Source organism: Anolis carolinensis, chromosome 2, assembly GCF_035594765.1.
Source record: "Anolis carolinensis isolate JA03-04 chromosome 2, rAnoCar3.1.pri, whole genome shotgun sequence".
NCBI classification, from domain to species: Eukaryota; Metazoa; Chordata; class Lepidosauria; order Squamata; family Dactyloidae; genus Anolis; species Anolis carolinensis.
The window spans coordinates 293855989-293869469 of NC_085842.1; the positions used below are offsets into that span (position 1 = coordinate 293855989).

The 13481-nt window shown below is 41.5% G+C and overlaps 1 protein-coding gene across 5 annotated transcripts in view; it reads right to left on the minus strand.

The window, feature by feature from the left end:
- The window catches only part of kif2a (kinesin family member 2A), a 78706-nt gene extending 66700 nt beyond the window's left edge, over nucleotides 1-12006 (minus strand). For 4 of the 5 annotated variants that reach the window (XM_008102860.3, XM_008102859.2, XM_003216237.4 and 1 more), the window contains exon 1: nucleotides 11751-12005. In XM_008102860.3, the coding sequence (XP_008101067.1) occupies nucleotides 11751-11814 (64 nt within the window). In that variant the 5' untranslated portion in view covers nucleotides 11815-12005. Of the gene's footprint in view, nucleotides 1-11750 lie in introns of all 5 variants that reach the window. The other variant, XM_062972391.1, reaches the window with a different exon arrangement.
- Nucleotides 12007-13481: the final 1475 nt, after the last annotated feature.

Below are 13481 nucleotides of genomic sequence, written 5' to 3' on the forward strand. Positions count from 1 at the left end.
GACATCACCACCGAAGATGGACAAAATTAGCTTGCAGGAAGGACTGTTTTTTGAACACAACAAAGTGACACCAAAACTGGAGTTGATCAAAGCTGCAAAGAGGCTCATAACATTGTTGATACATTCTCTTCAGTGCTAATTACAGAGGGTATCACAAGATATTTGCTTTCTATTTGCAGCAATCTCCCATGTTAAAAATCCATAAAGAATAAACTTTTGAAGGATCGCCAAAGGAATTTTATATCTCCAAATATCCCTACTGCATCCCATCAGAACTTTCCTCACATTTGTAGATTTGTCACCTCATATCATTTTACTCACCTCAGACTTTACTGATAATCTTGAACAATTACACTACCAACCACAAAGATTGCCCCAATGTACTTTACAGGATAATATATTGGGAACACCTGATATTATAAAGCTTAGACTAATGTGTGCAATGCCAATCATACACACTTCAGACTAAAGCATTGTTTAATTACTTATCTCCATAGTGATCTACTATTCCCCGTACACACTCACAAGAAGTAGAATCTATACCCACAAACATGAACCTATAGCAGCACAACAGAAATTAGAATATTTGTGTTTCTTGTTAATGGGAAAATGTGGTTTATTTACATGTTGTTTGCCAAACTAAGTAAATTGAACATGCAAAATAAAAACCATTAATTTAGGGAAATATAAACTCCCAAATTATTATTCCATCCTCAAACGCATGTAAATCAAGCTTTACACCATATTCTAAAGAACCCCTTCCTCTTCTCACAGGAATCCTACATCCCTTAGAAATAAAGACATGAGGCTTCAGCAAAACCTGGGATCATAGCACCTAAAAACAACCCTATTGGAGTGGGGGAAGATGTCAAAATCCACACACACCAAGCCTCTGTGTAATGTGATATTCTGCCCTGCTCTCAGCCACTCATCATCACCTGATATTTGAACTCCTGTGGACGTCTTTTTGTGACTGGTATATTGAAAAGGGGGTCACTGCAGGCCTAATTGGATGGGAAAGCTGCACACAGGGATGAAAAGTGAGAGGAAGAGACCTCATCTCAAATGTGGTGCTGGAGGAAAGTTTTACTTATATCCCCAACTGACCAAAAGATAAATGAATGGATCTAAGAGCAAATTAAACATTACTTCCTACTAGCAGCTATGTCTCTCGTATTCTTTCATAGATATTAACAGATGTCTACAACAGACAGGGCCCCTGGTGGTGGCGCAGTGTGTTAAAGTGCTGAGCTGCTGAACTTGCAGACCGAATGGTCGCAGGTTCAAATCCCGGGAGCGGAATGAGCCCGCTGTTAGCCCCAGCTCCTGCCAACCTAGCAGTTCGAAAACATGCCAATGTGAGCAGATCAATAGGTACCGCTCCGGCGGGAAGATAACGGCGCTCCATGCAGTCATGCAGGCCACATGACCTTGGAGGTGTCTATGGACAACGCCGGCTCTTCGGCTTAAAAATGGAGATGAGCACCAACCCCCAGAGTCGGTCATGACTGGACTTAATGTCAGGGGAAAGCCTTTACCTTTTACAACAGACTAGGGGACCCTGAAATGGAGCAAATGCACAACAACTTACTCAGAGAGTAATACTGGCCATTTTTGCCATTAAAATATTTTGATGCAGGGGAGACACTGGAGATCAAGAAAATAGACTTGATTGCCACATGCAGGCCACAGGATGAATCTGCCCATTTGTACTGCAAATATATACAAACCCAAGCTGCACTTCTGCATGTAGTGGGTGTTACCATCTTTATGACAGAAGCATGGGGGGAGGGTGATTACTTGTGGTGACAAAATAACATTAAAGACTAAAATGTGTTACGTGTTCACCTAAATTTTATATATACATATGCTGCTATTCTAATATTAGAGAACACGCCTGTATGAGACTGCTGCTATGTAACTATCATGCTATTGCAGTATTTGTGGATTTTAATTTCTTCCAATTCTTCAAATTGCAAAAACTGAGACATGAGCTTAGTCTGCCACTCTCGCCTAAACATAGTGATTATGTTATTTATATAATCCTAGGCCTTTAATACTGTCTAATGTCCCTGGTCAATCAAACAATGCAATTTCATATGCTCATTTAGGGTGCAGCTACACTGTAGGATTAATGCATAAAGTCTGGCATCACTTTAACAATTATGGTAGGGTAGGCAGGAAAATGAAACAAAAGAAGCAATTTGTACTCAACATTGTAAACTCAACATTCTGCTAACAAGTACAAATTACCATGCTTGATATCATTTTTGATTGCATAGTAAATTTCAGAGAAAATGTATAAGTCTACACTTTTGAAAATGATCACTTTTCACATGGCAAATTCCAAGACCTCATGGATTCCCATTTTCACTAAACCTATTGGCACAACCCCTCTTATGGATGTAATAGCCCCATTCACATAGGATTTGCACAAAATAAACACCACAAAAGTCCCAGATCAGATTAATACATGCTGGCATGCACTCTCTACTGTACATAAGAAAAGGACAAGCTTCATTATGGCCTAGCATGCTAACAAATTCAGTGGTTATCCCTTTTTGGAAGGGTGCATTACATTTTTTTATTCCCATCAAACATACACTACTATATTACTCAAGTACAAATATTATCAAAATCTCAAATATATGAAAGGCCATTATGTCTTCTCTCAAGTCTTGGCCCAGTTTCTAGGACAACAGTGAAAGCTAACCAAAAGTAAGGTGTGTATATGTGCACATGTTTTCTTCTCTCTGTGTCACATTTTTTCAGTTTTTGTTTAGATTGAGGTACACAATTAAGTGAACGTAAACAAATTAAAATCTGTATTACCCATACATGGTGCCCCTGTCACATCTTCTGATGCTTTTTCCAGTTAAGCTAACTCCCTGATAATACATATCAGGAAGCAATTTTGTGATGCATTATGAAGCAATGGTAGTTGTAATTGGATGAGTTTCACTTAACTACAAATAAAAAGTACAGTAGAGTCTCACTTATCCAACATAAACGGGCTGACAGAATGTTGGATAAGCGAATATGTTGGATAATAAGGAAGGATTAAGGAAAAGCCGATTAAACATCAAATTAGGTTATGATTTTACAAATTAAGCACCAAAACATCATGTTATACAAATTTGACAGAAAAAGTAGTTCAATACGCAGTAATGCTATGTAGTAATTACTGTATTTACGAATTTAGCATCAAAATATCACAATGTATTAGAAACATTGACTACAAAAATGCGTTGGATAAGCTAGAACATTGGATAAGCGAGTGTTGGATAAGTGAGACTATACTGTATACTAAACTAGACCAAACTGTGCCACACTAATCTTACTGCAAATACAATAGAACACTTTCATCAGTACAAATCATTTTTATAAGATGACAGCAATCCAGCAGAACTCAGAGACCTAAATAAAGCTTACAGATTGTCACTGTCAGTCAAAACCGAAAAATAAATTCAGAATGGGGTAGATCTTTTAACACCCAAACAAGATCTACAAGATAGGCATATTGATGGGTCCGCCATGCTCTGAAAATATTAATGGAGCAAAATTCCATATCCTGTTCTTAATCAAATCAGGACCATATTTCCTTTAGTTCAAAAACACTGTCTTTCAATATAATCACTCAGCATACTGGATTCTAATGAGTGTGCATGTGCCTTCAAGTCATTTGTAAATTATAACACCCCATGAACTTTATAGGGTTTTGTTAGGCAAGGACCACTCACGAGATTCTTCTATTTCCTTGCTCTGAAATATAACTTACAGCACCTGGTGTTAGTTGGCCCTTCATATTCAAGAAGCCAACCTGAATTTTCCCATTTTATATAAGGGATATCATGTTATTATGCCAATTTAGTGGGTTGAGCATGCAGACATTTTGCTATCCATAGGAGGCAGAGTAAGGAGGAGTGGTGGTGGAGTCCTGTAACCAAACCAGGAGATACCAAGGACCAACTATACTGATTTCTAGTAAGTAAGTTTATTGGTTTATAATTACTGGTCTTCTTTTGTGGTGGGTTGTTGGTTGGTTAATTAAGCCTTCCTACTGTTCTTACCACTGGTCTTGTAATTTGTAATTAATGATGAGGTAAAGTAATTTGAAGGTAATGGTGCATATTTAAAGGGAAAGAGATAAAATGAGTCTGTATCCTAATAGCCTGATCAGCCAGTTCTTTGTCATTCCCATACAGCTAACAAAATTCAACAGGATGCTCAAGACTGAGAAATTCTCAAAACTAGAAGTATCTTTCAGTGTACTATGTATGTGCCTTTTATATGCTATAGCATATATGTGTTATATATGCATTATGTGTCTTCAGGTTGCCTTTCATAGGCAAGGAATACTCAGAGATGGCTTTTTCAGTTCCTTCTCATGAAATATAGGCTACTGGACTCGGTACTCAATGGCAGTCTCCCATCCTAGTACAAATGACGTCTGACTCTGCTTAGCTTCCAAGATCAAACAGGATCTATTGCCTTTATGGTATCCAGACCTAGGCATTAAAATAGATAAGTGTCATTTGGTTATGATCATTTTCTTGGACAAAAAAAATATATTCTAAAGGTTGAGCTAAACTGCAAAAGGAAGACACAAACTTGTCCCTGGTCATCTCCTTACCATTTCCCATTAACCCAAATTACTTTTCCTCACAAAGTTCCAAATGTATATCAAGGGTTTGATTTGATTTTTTTTTCCAAAAAAGAAAAATAAATCCCATTTATGGAAATCTTTAGCAGTGAATATTTTCAAAAGGGTGATCTATAGACAAATGCCTGCACTCATTGAATTTTTAAAATCTCAAATACATATAGAACATCAGAAGGAGATAAAAACCACTTATGAGGCATTTTGAAACAAGGAAGTAGAAATTATATATGCCTTCTATGATCCTGTATATAAATTGAAAGTGATTCGTCTTGCTGACAAACAAGCAAACAATACTGCAAATATCTATACTTAATATGTCTTTTCCCCCAGAGTCTTCTTTATGTCCAATAGATTGGACAGTACAGCATAAGATTGCTACACTTTCCTGAAAAAAATCATGTGGCCATTAAGAGTTTGGGGCAGATGCTAACTACTCCATTCCTAGTTAAAAGGTGAATGAATGATCACACTTCGGTAACACAGCAAGCAGCCTTTGGCAATGTATTTTATCACAGAAAGAAAGGCACACCAAGAAAAAAATGGCCAGCTGGATGGATGAATGTAAGTCAGGCATTCTGTGACATTGTCTCACAAAGAACCTGCTTGAGTATTACACCTGAATATTCTTCAGAGGCCCTCTTCAATTTTTTCCTCTGCTGATAACAGGTGAATGGTGCCTCACATAAATGCTGAAGTAGTCATTCTTTCTCACATTACTAAAATACACTGTAAAGGCATACTATCAGACCTCCATATTCATGATTCCAACCCTCTATGACTTGAAATATATATTTAATTGCAATAAGTAAACCTTAATTTTGCCGATGTATATAAAGGACACCATTTTATTTCACTATTGTATATAATGAGCTTGAGCATCCACAGAATGTGATATCCATAGGGAGGTCCTAGAGCCAAACTCCACTGTATTTTATTTTATAAGTTTTATTTTCACTGACTTCAGTTTTCACCAAATGTATCTCTTGCCAATACCATCTTTATCCATTGTCTCACATATACTATTATCGCAGCAACTGTTATTCAACTTTTTAACATTAGCTAGTTAACTTTCACAATGTCTTACCCTTTCATATACTGTATTGTTAGAAAGTAGTTTTTATTTTTAAAATATTTGTTATTGTGTATTTTGTGGCCTTATGATAAAGCTGTGAATGTTACAGTTCTATTGTATTTAAGAAAAATGCCTAGGGACTAAAAAGTTGCAAGTCACAGTTGTAATAGCAATGTATATGTTCTGATTTGTTAATCTAATTAACTCTATAAAACGGAAGGACAATTTTATACTAAATTTGTTTGCATCCTTGAAAGGCTACAGCAACAGATTGTACCAGGAAACAAGGTTTTTTAAGAGAGAGAAAAGATAATATAAGTATCTGCATAGACCTTTTCTCTGGAAGCGTCATTCATAAGGCAGTCTGAAAGGTCCGTTCAGAAAAAAGTATGTTTTTAAGAAAACAGCTAAGTACATTGTAGAACCAATATTCTGTAGATAGCAATTTCCACATTCCACAATTTCCCATGCTGTTTATTTAGTGAGTAAATTGAGATTACAAATGCCAAGATAATTAGTATATGTTTGATTTTGAAGCGATATATTATTAATGCATTTTCCATTGTTTCCGCAGGATGTTGTTGCGTGCAGCTACTTTGTGCTTGGTGTTCATGCAGTGTTTCCTATATGTTAGTGTTCGATCTAAGGTGACACCAAGGTATTTAGGATGGAAACAGTGTTTGAGCTCTCGACCTTCCCAAGCAACTTTCAGTTTCCTGTTGGCTTCATGTTTACGTAGGTGGAAAGCACACACTTGTGTCTTGGAAGGATTAGGCTTCAGGTGGTTCTCTTTGTAGTAGCTGGAGAGATCTTTCAAGGCATTAGTGAGTTGGTTTTCAACTGTTTCAAAATCTTTTGCTTGTGTTGTTAGGCCAAGGTCATCAGCATATATAAAACTCTTTGTGAATAAGGTTGGTGCAAGAATGCTGCCTTGGGGTAAACCATTCTTTTGCCTCCTCCATCTACTTTTCTGGCCCTGAAACTCCACATAGAAGCTGCGGTTTTCCAGCAGGGTCTGGACAGTTTTTGTAAAGTCAAAGTCCCGGGTGAAATGGTAGACTTTATGCAGCATTTTTCTATGTTGCACAGTGTCATAGGCTGCCGTAAGGTCTACAAAAACTGTTCCCGTAATGCAGCCTTTCTCATAGCCTTCCTCGATATGCTGTCAGATGAAGAATTTGACCTGTACAGTTTTTCCCTGGTCTGAAACATTCTTGTTATGGAATAAGCTTGGGTTCGAGAACAGATCCTAATCGAAACCTGCGGAAACTTACTGTCAGTGCATGGGGTGCAGACCCACAAGTAATAAGAACATCAGCCCTGGCCTTGTCTTACTCAACTGCTGAGTACGCCTGTCCTGTCTAGCACAAGTCTGCCCATGCGAAGCAGGTGGACATAGCACTGAACAAAACATGCAGAATAATCACAGGATGCCTTAAACCTACACCTGTTGATAAACTCTACAAGTTAGCTGGCATTGCCCCTCCTGACGTGCGACGGGAAGTTGCTGCTAACTGCAAGAGAAATAAGGTCAAACATTGTGAAAACCACCCACTGCATGACTATCAGCCTCCTCCCACCAGACTCAAATCAAGGAAGGGCTTCATGAGAACCACCACTCCTCTTGATGTTCCTCCAGCAACAGCAAGAGTGTTCCTCTGGGCAGCTAAACCAGGCAACTCTAACTGGATGGCCCCCCATGAGGGTCTTCCTCTAGGGGCAAACCAAGAATGGGCAACTTGGAAGTCCCTGAACAGACTCAGAAGCTGAGTGGGCAGATCAAAATACAACTTGGCAAGGTGGCACTACCTGGAGGAATCATCCACCTTGTGACTGTGGAACAGAACAAACAACTCCGCATATGTATGCTTGCCCACAATGTCCTGCCTCATGTATGGAGGAGGAGTTGTTTAAAGCTACGGACAATGCCGTCGCTGTTGCCCACTTTTGGTCTAAAACTATTTAGCTGCTTGTGATTTCCTTTACTTCATCCCTTTTTTAATTTATTTATTATGCAATGCTTTTGACACGAAATAAATAAAGTTCCCATTGTGTTACACGACTGGGAGAGAGGCAGATTATAATCTAAAGAACTGTGAAGTTATTTCTATCCACAATAAGTGATTTTCTTCCACCAGAAGCCATCCTGTTATACTGCTATTTTGAGGCAAAGAAACTCAAGAGCACTTGAAAATATGGCATATCCTGTCTAATAAAGAAACTATAATATCAACCACACAGAACAATGATCTTAAAGAATTTTCTCTTTATTTTCAATAATATTACGATCTAGTCCTTAAACTATTTAGAAGTGGCATGGAAATGCTTCATGTAGTGATTTGTTATTCTTGAGCTCTTCTTCCACCACTAGCTGCAGCAAGAGTTTTACCTGTTATAATCAATTGGAAGAGGTTGGGAATGAGGACAGGATGCAAAAGTTCCAAGGCAGAAACTACTTCTACTCAGAAGATATAATTATCTTGACTACTTCTCCCAATACTATCCTTTGCGGAGGGAAAAAGAAAACATCCCTCAGTCATTTTGAAGGTAGAATAAGAGCAATATTTCTACCCTACTTAAAGGACTCAAAGTACCACTAAACCGCCCTACCTTACATTACTCTATTTCATTACTATATGAGCATCTGCAGTTGTGTAAGGTTATAATAAAAACACAGTACCTACAGTGCAATTGCAAAAGCTGAAAAAGAAAGCACTATTAACAGCACTAGTTTTTATTCTTTCTTTTAATACACCAGCATCGTAGCCTCCCCATCACCACAGAAATCCTCCTGTATTTCACAGAATATTCAAAACTGCTGAATAAATATCCTTCTAGAAAGAAAAACCTCAGCCTGACCGCACCCCACCATCACCAAAGACAGAAAGGAACAGTCAACAGGATATTTTATGATCACAGACCAACAGAGCTAAGTCCATCAGTTCTCTCCGTATTGCAGCCCTCCACCATATTATATTTCAGAGGTAACTGTTGCAAAGCTTTACAAGGGACAGTTCATCTCCATCTATAGAAAATCCCACACATTCTGCTGCTAGGAAACACAGGGGCAAAAATGGAAAGCACTGAGTCGACACAGGAACTTCATCCCTGCTGAAAAGGGGAGGGGGCGGGAAGATTAACATCCGAGTGCTAAGGAGGGTGATGATCTTATTTAGTTGAACACAACACAGCAAGATTGGTGCTAAAAATGGGGGTGGTACTGAAGCTTACCAAGCATTCTTCCATTCTGCTAACAACTGTAAATAAAAATACAGGATGAGCATCCTTTATCTGTAATTCCAAAATATTCCAGTATCCAAAACTGTCCACATGTGTGGCTGAGATAGATAATGGTTACTCAACGTATAAGCCATTTATGCTTATCCCACTTAGATGGGATAGGCAATATATTTTCTTAATGCACTTGTTGAAGGGAGAGAGCTTAAGCACCCTCTCCCCTGCTCTATAAACCATGAAGCCATGTTGTCTCTGGGCACCATGAGACACAAAAAAGAGAAACACAAACCCAAACAGACATGCACCACCTCTGTCATCTCACCATCCCTGTATCCCTTGTCATTCAGGCATGCATGTGATTTTCCACATTTAGGTGACTGTGGATAGGTGATATATTTTCATAATGCATTGTTGAAGGAATGAGAGAGAAAGCACATCCCCTTCCTGCTCCTTCCTTCCACAAGCCATGAAGCCAAGTTCTCTCTCAGCACCAAAGCCTTTCTCAGTTTGACACACAGAGAGAGACACCTCACTATTCCTATGAGGCCAAGTTCTCTCTTGGCACCAAAGCCTTCACACACATATTTGGGTAATGGGTAAATTCACATAACAATAGAGTTGGAAGAGATCACATGGGTTATCTCAGGCATGGCAAATTTCGGCCCTCCAGGAGTTTTGGACAGAAAGCTGGCTGGGATTTCCAGAGGTTGAAGTCCAAAACACCTGGAGAGCTGAAGACTGCCCATACCTGGTCTATCTAGTCCAACCCCCTGACATGCAGGAAAAGCACAATCAAAGTACCCCTGACAGATGGCCATCAAGCCTCTGTTTAAAAGCTCCCAAGGAAGGAGCTTCCACCATACTCTGGGGCCCCTTCCACACAGCTGAATAAAATGGGAACACGAATAGGCAATTCATTTTCATAAAGCACTTGTTGAGTTTGGGGGGGGGGGGAGAGGAAGCACACCCCCTTTCCTAGTCCTGTCACTACCGGACCCCTGGTTGAGAACTATTGTATCTGGGCTCTGCTAGTCCATGTCAGCCCTGTTACCATCACTGGCCACACAACCAACCCACACAGCTTTGTGAATTATATTTGGCTTCTGTAAATTAATGTGGATGTTTTATGTTCAGATGTTAAGTCATCATATAATTTTTGTTTCATTACATTTTGGTTTAATTTATTGATGTTAGGTTTTTAATGCTGTTCTCATATGTGGGTTTTTTCTGGGATTTATGTCAGTATTTGTTTTTTCTATGGAGACATTGAATGTTAGAATCCGCCCTGTGTCCCCCTGGAGAGATAGGGCGGAATACAAATAACGTTTTATTATTGTTGTTGTTGTTGTTATTCTATAGGCCTGGAAGCAGAGTTCCCTCTGTGAGTTCCCTGTGTTCCTCTGCTTGACCTGGGCCCCTTTCACACAGCTGAATTAAATCACACATTATCTGCTTTGAACTGGGATATATGGCAGTGTGGATTCGGATAACCCAGTTCAAAGCAGATATTGCAAGATTTTCTGTCTTGATAGTCTGGAAGGGTCCTGGGAAAGATATTATGTGTGTCTGTTTGGGTTCTCTGTGTGTGTGTCAAACAGAGAGGCTTCTAGAAAGAAGGAAGCGGATGTGATTTCTTCCCCCACCAAAACAAGTGCATTATGAAAATATATTCCCTACCCCCACTCTAAAGTGTGGGAAGTCACATACACTTAAATGCAGGGATGGTGAGAGTGTTTGTGGGGGGGGGAGGCTTCCACACAACAATATAACCCAGAATATCAAGGCAGAATAACCCCACAGTATCTGCTTTGAACTGGGTTATCTGAGTCCACACTGCCATCTATCCCAGTTCAAAGCAGACAATGTGGGATTTTATTCAGCTGCGTGAAAGGGACCTGGGTCAAGCAGAGGAATGCTGTGATGCCAGAGGGAACTCTGCTTCCAGGCTGATAGAAGAAAGGAGCAGGAAAGGGGGTGTGCTTTCTCCCCCCCCCCCCCAACTCAACAAGTGCATTATGAAAATTGCCTATGCCTGTTCTCATGTACACCTATATCAATGAATGGGTATTTCAGCTTCAGCAGTGGAACACTCTCTGCCTTGGAAGCTTTTTAACTGAGGCTGGATGGCCATCTGTCAGGGGTGCTTTTCCTGCATGGCAGAGGGTTGGACTAGATGTATAAATTCTGGCATATAAACCCAGTTCAATGTGGATTTTTACACAGCTGTGTGGAAGGGGCGCACTCTATCCCTACTCCCTTTAGCTTAGCCGTCCCCACCCAGCCATACACTCGCCAATACCAGCATTATTCCCTTCCTTCCTTCCACAACACAATACACGCCTCTCCAGCCCTAAAGAATCCCTGCGTTCTCCTCGCCCCCGGCCTCTGAAACCCGAGGGTCACGCCCTTCCCCTGTCACTCCCCCAAAACAGCCCCACAGAGAGAGAGAGAGAGAGAAAGAGAAGGGGGGGTCCTTTGCCTTTCTTTCCCTCCCTCCCAGCACTGCAGCAACCTCCCACCCCGCCTGCCGTCCATGTCTGCCTTTCCACGGGCTCCCTCACAGCATTATCAATTCTCCACCAAGCGCAGAAAGCGCCTTCGCGGCCACAGGCCTCACGCCGCCTCCCTTGGTGTCCTCCTCACAATGGGCCCTGCCCGCCTCGCTCTCTTCCAGCAGCAGCAGCGAAGGCGACCCTTCTTCCATCCCTCAGGCCTCCATCCACCTCCTCCATCTTCAGCCTCCCCACCCCGCCCCACCCTACCCTTTCGCCGGCTCACCATCGCTGCGCTTGATCTCCACGTAGATCCCTATCTGGATCTTGCCGAAGTTGGCCGTTGCCATCGCGTCATAGAGACAGAAAGCGAGAGAGAGACGAAAGGGCGGGAAGGGAGGAAGGAGGGAGGGGGGGGGTCTGCGAGGGAGAATGAGAGGGAGCGCGAGCGAGGGCTGCAGCAACGGCAGCAGAGGCAGTTTCCAGGGAAGGAGGGGGAGGAGAAAAAGGCGCCGGCCGGATACAACCGTCGCCGGCAGCCACTGCGGCTGCGCAAACCATGGAGGCGTCATGGCTGAAGGACCGGCTGAAGGGGTGGGAGGGGCCACAAAGCAAAGGGGCGTGGCCTGTTTGGTGTGAGGATTCTTGAGACGTCGTTGCCCCGCCTCCTCCGCAAACGGCGTCTAGCCAGGCCTGGGCTAATTTGGGCTTTCCCTCAAGATATTTTGGATTACAACTCCCCCAATTCCTAACAGCCACAGGCCCCTTCCTTTTCCCCCTCAGCCGCTTAAGTATCCCAACCTTCAGGCCAGCAGTTCAGCCAGCACAAGGGTTTAACCCAGGGGTCCCCAAACTTTTTAAACAGGGGGCCAGTTCACAATCCTTCGGACCTTTGGAGGGCCGGACTATGGTTGGCCACCGAGCAATAATAATAATAATAAATAATAATAATAATAATAACAACAACAACAATAATAAAAAGAGGGTTGGGAGAGACCCTTTGGGCCATTGAGTCCAATCCCCTTCTGCCTTTGTGCACCAAAAGCACAAGCACAGCACCCCTGACAGATGGCCACCCAGCCTCAATGTTAATAATAATAATAATAATAATAATAATAATAATAATAATAATAATAGAGGGTTTTGGAAGACAATACTCCTGACCTCATAATCGTGTTAAAAAACAAAGTATAGACTGTTGATGTTGCAATCCCAGGTGACAGCAGGATTGAGGAGAAACAACTGGAAAAGCTGACACGATATGAGGATTTAAAGATCGAATTACAAAGATTCTGGCACAAGCCAGTCAAGGTGGTCCCAGTGGTGATCGGCACACTGGGTGCAATGCCTAAAGGCCTTGGCCTGCACTTAAACACAATCGGCGCTGACAAAATTACCATCTGCCAGCTGCAGAAGTACACCTTACTGGGATCTGCTCGCATTATTCACCGATACATCACACAGTCCTAGACACTTGGGAAGTGTCCGACGTGTGATCCAATTCAACAGCCAGCAGAGTGTCTGCTGTGGACTCATCTTGTTGTGTTTCTAATAATAATAATAATAGGTTGTAAGAGAAGAAGAGACCTCTTGGGTCATTTAGCCCAACCCCCTTCTGCCCTTGTGCCGTGGGGGCCGGATAAATGGCTTCGATGGGCAGCATCCGGCCCCCAGGCCTTAGTTTGGGGACCCCTGTTTAACCCATTGTGCCACCGCGGATCCTATTTGGAGCGCTAATTCAGGAAATTGCATTGGATAGACAACATCATCTCTAGTTTCTTAGATACGGATTTTTATGGGTGAGCAGATGAAGACTGGCAAGTGTTCTGTATCTCAAAAACAAGAGCTGGTAAAGGGAAATAGGTGCCATTTTTGAAATCAGGGGGTCAAATATACTCGGAAGCAGGGCTAACATTTGAGGCAGCAAAATGTGTGTTGGCCAATGTTTTTTTTATCATAGTCTGATTATCAAGGGGTAACTAATCCTAGCTAATGATGTATTGTATTGTTTGTATTA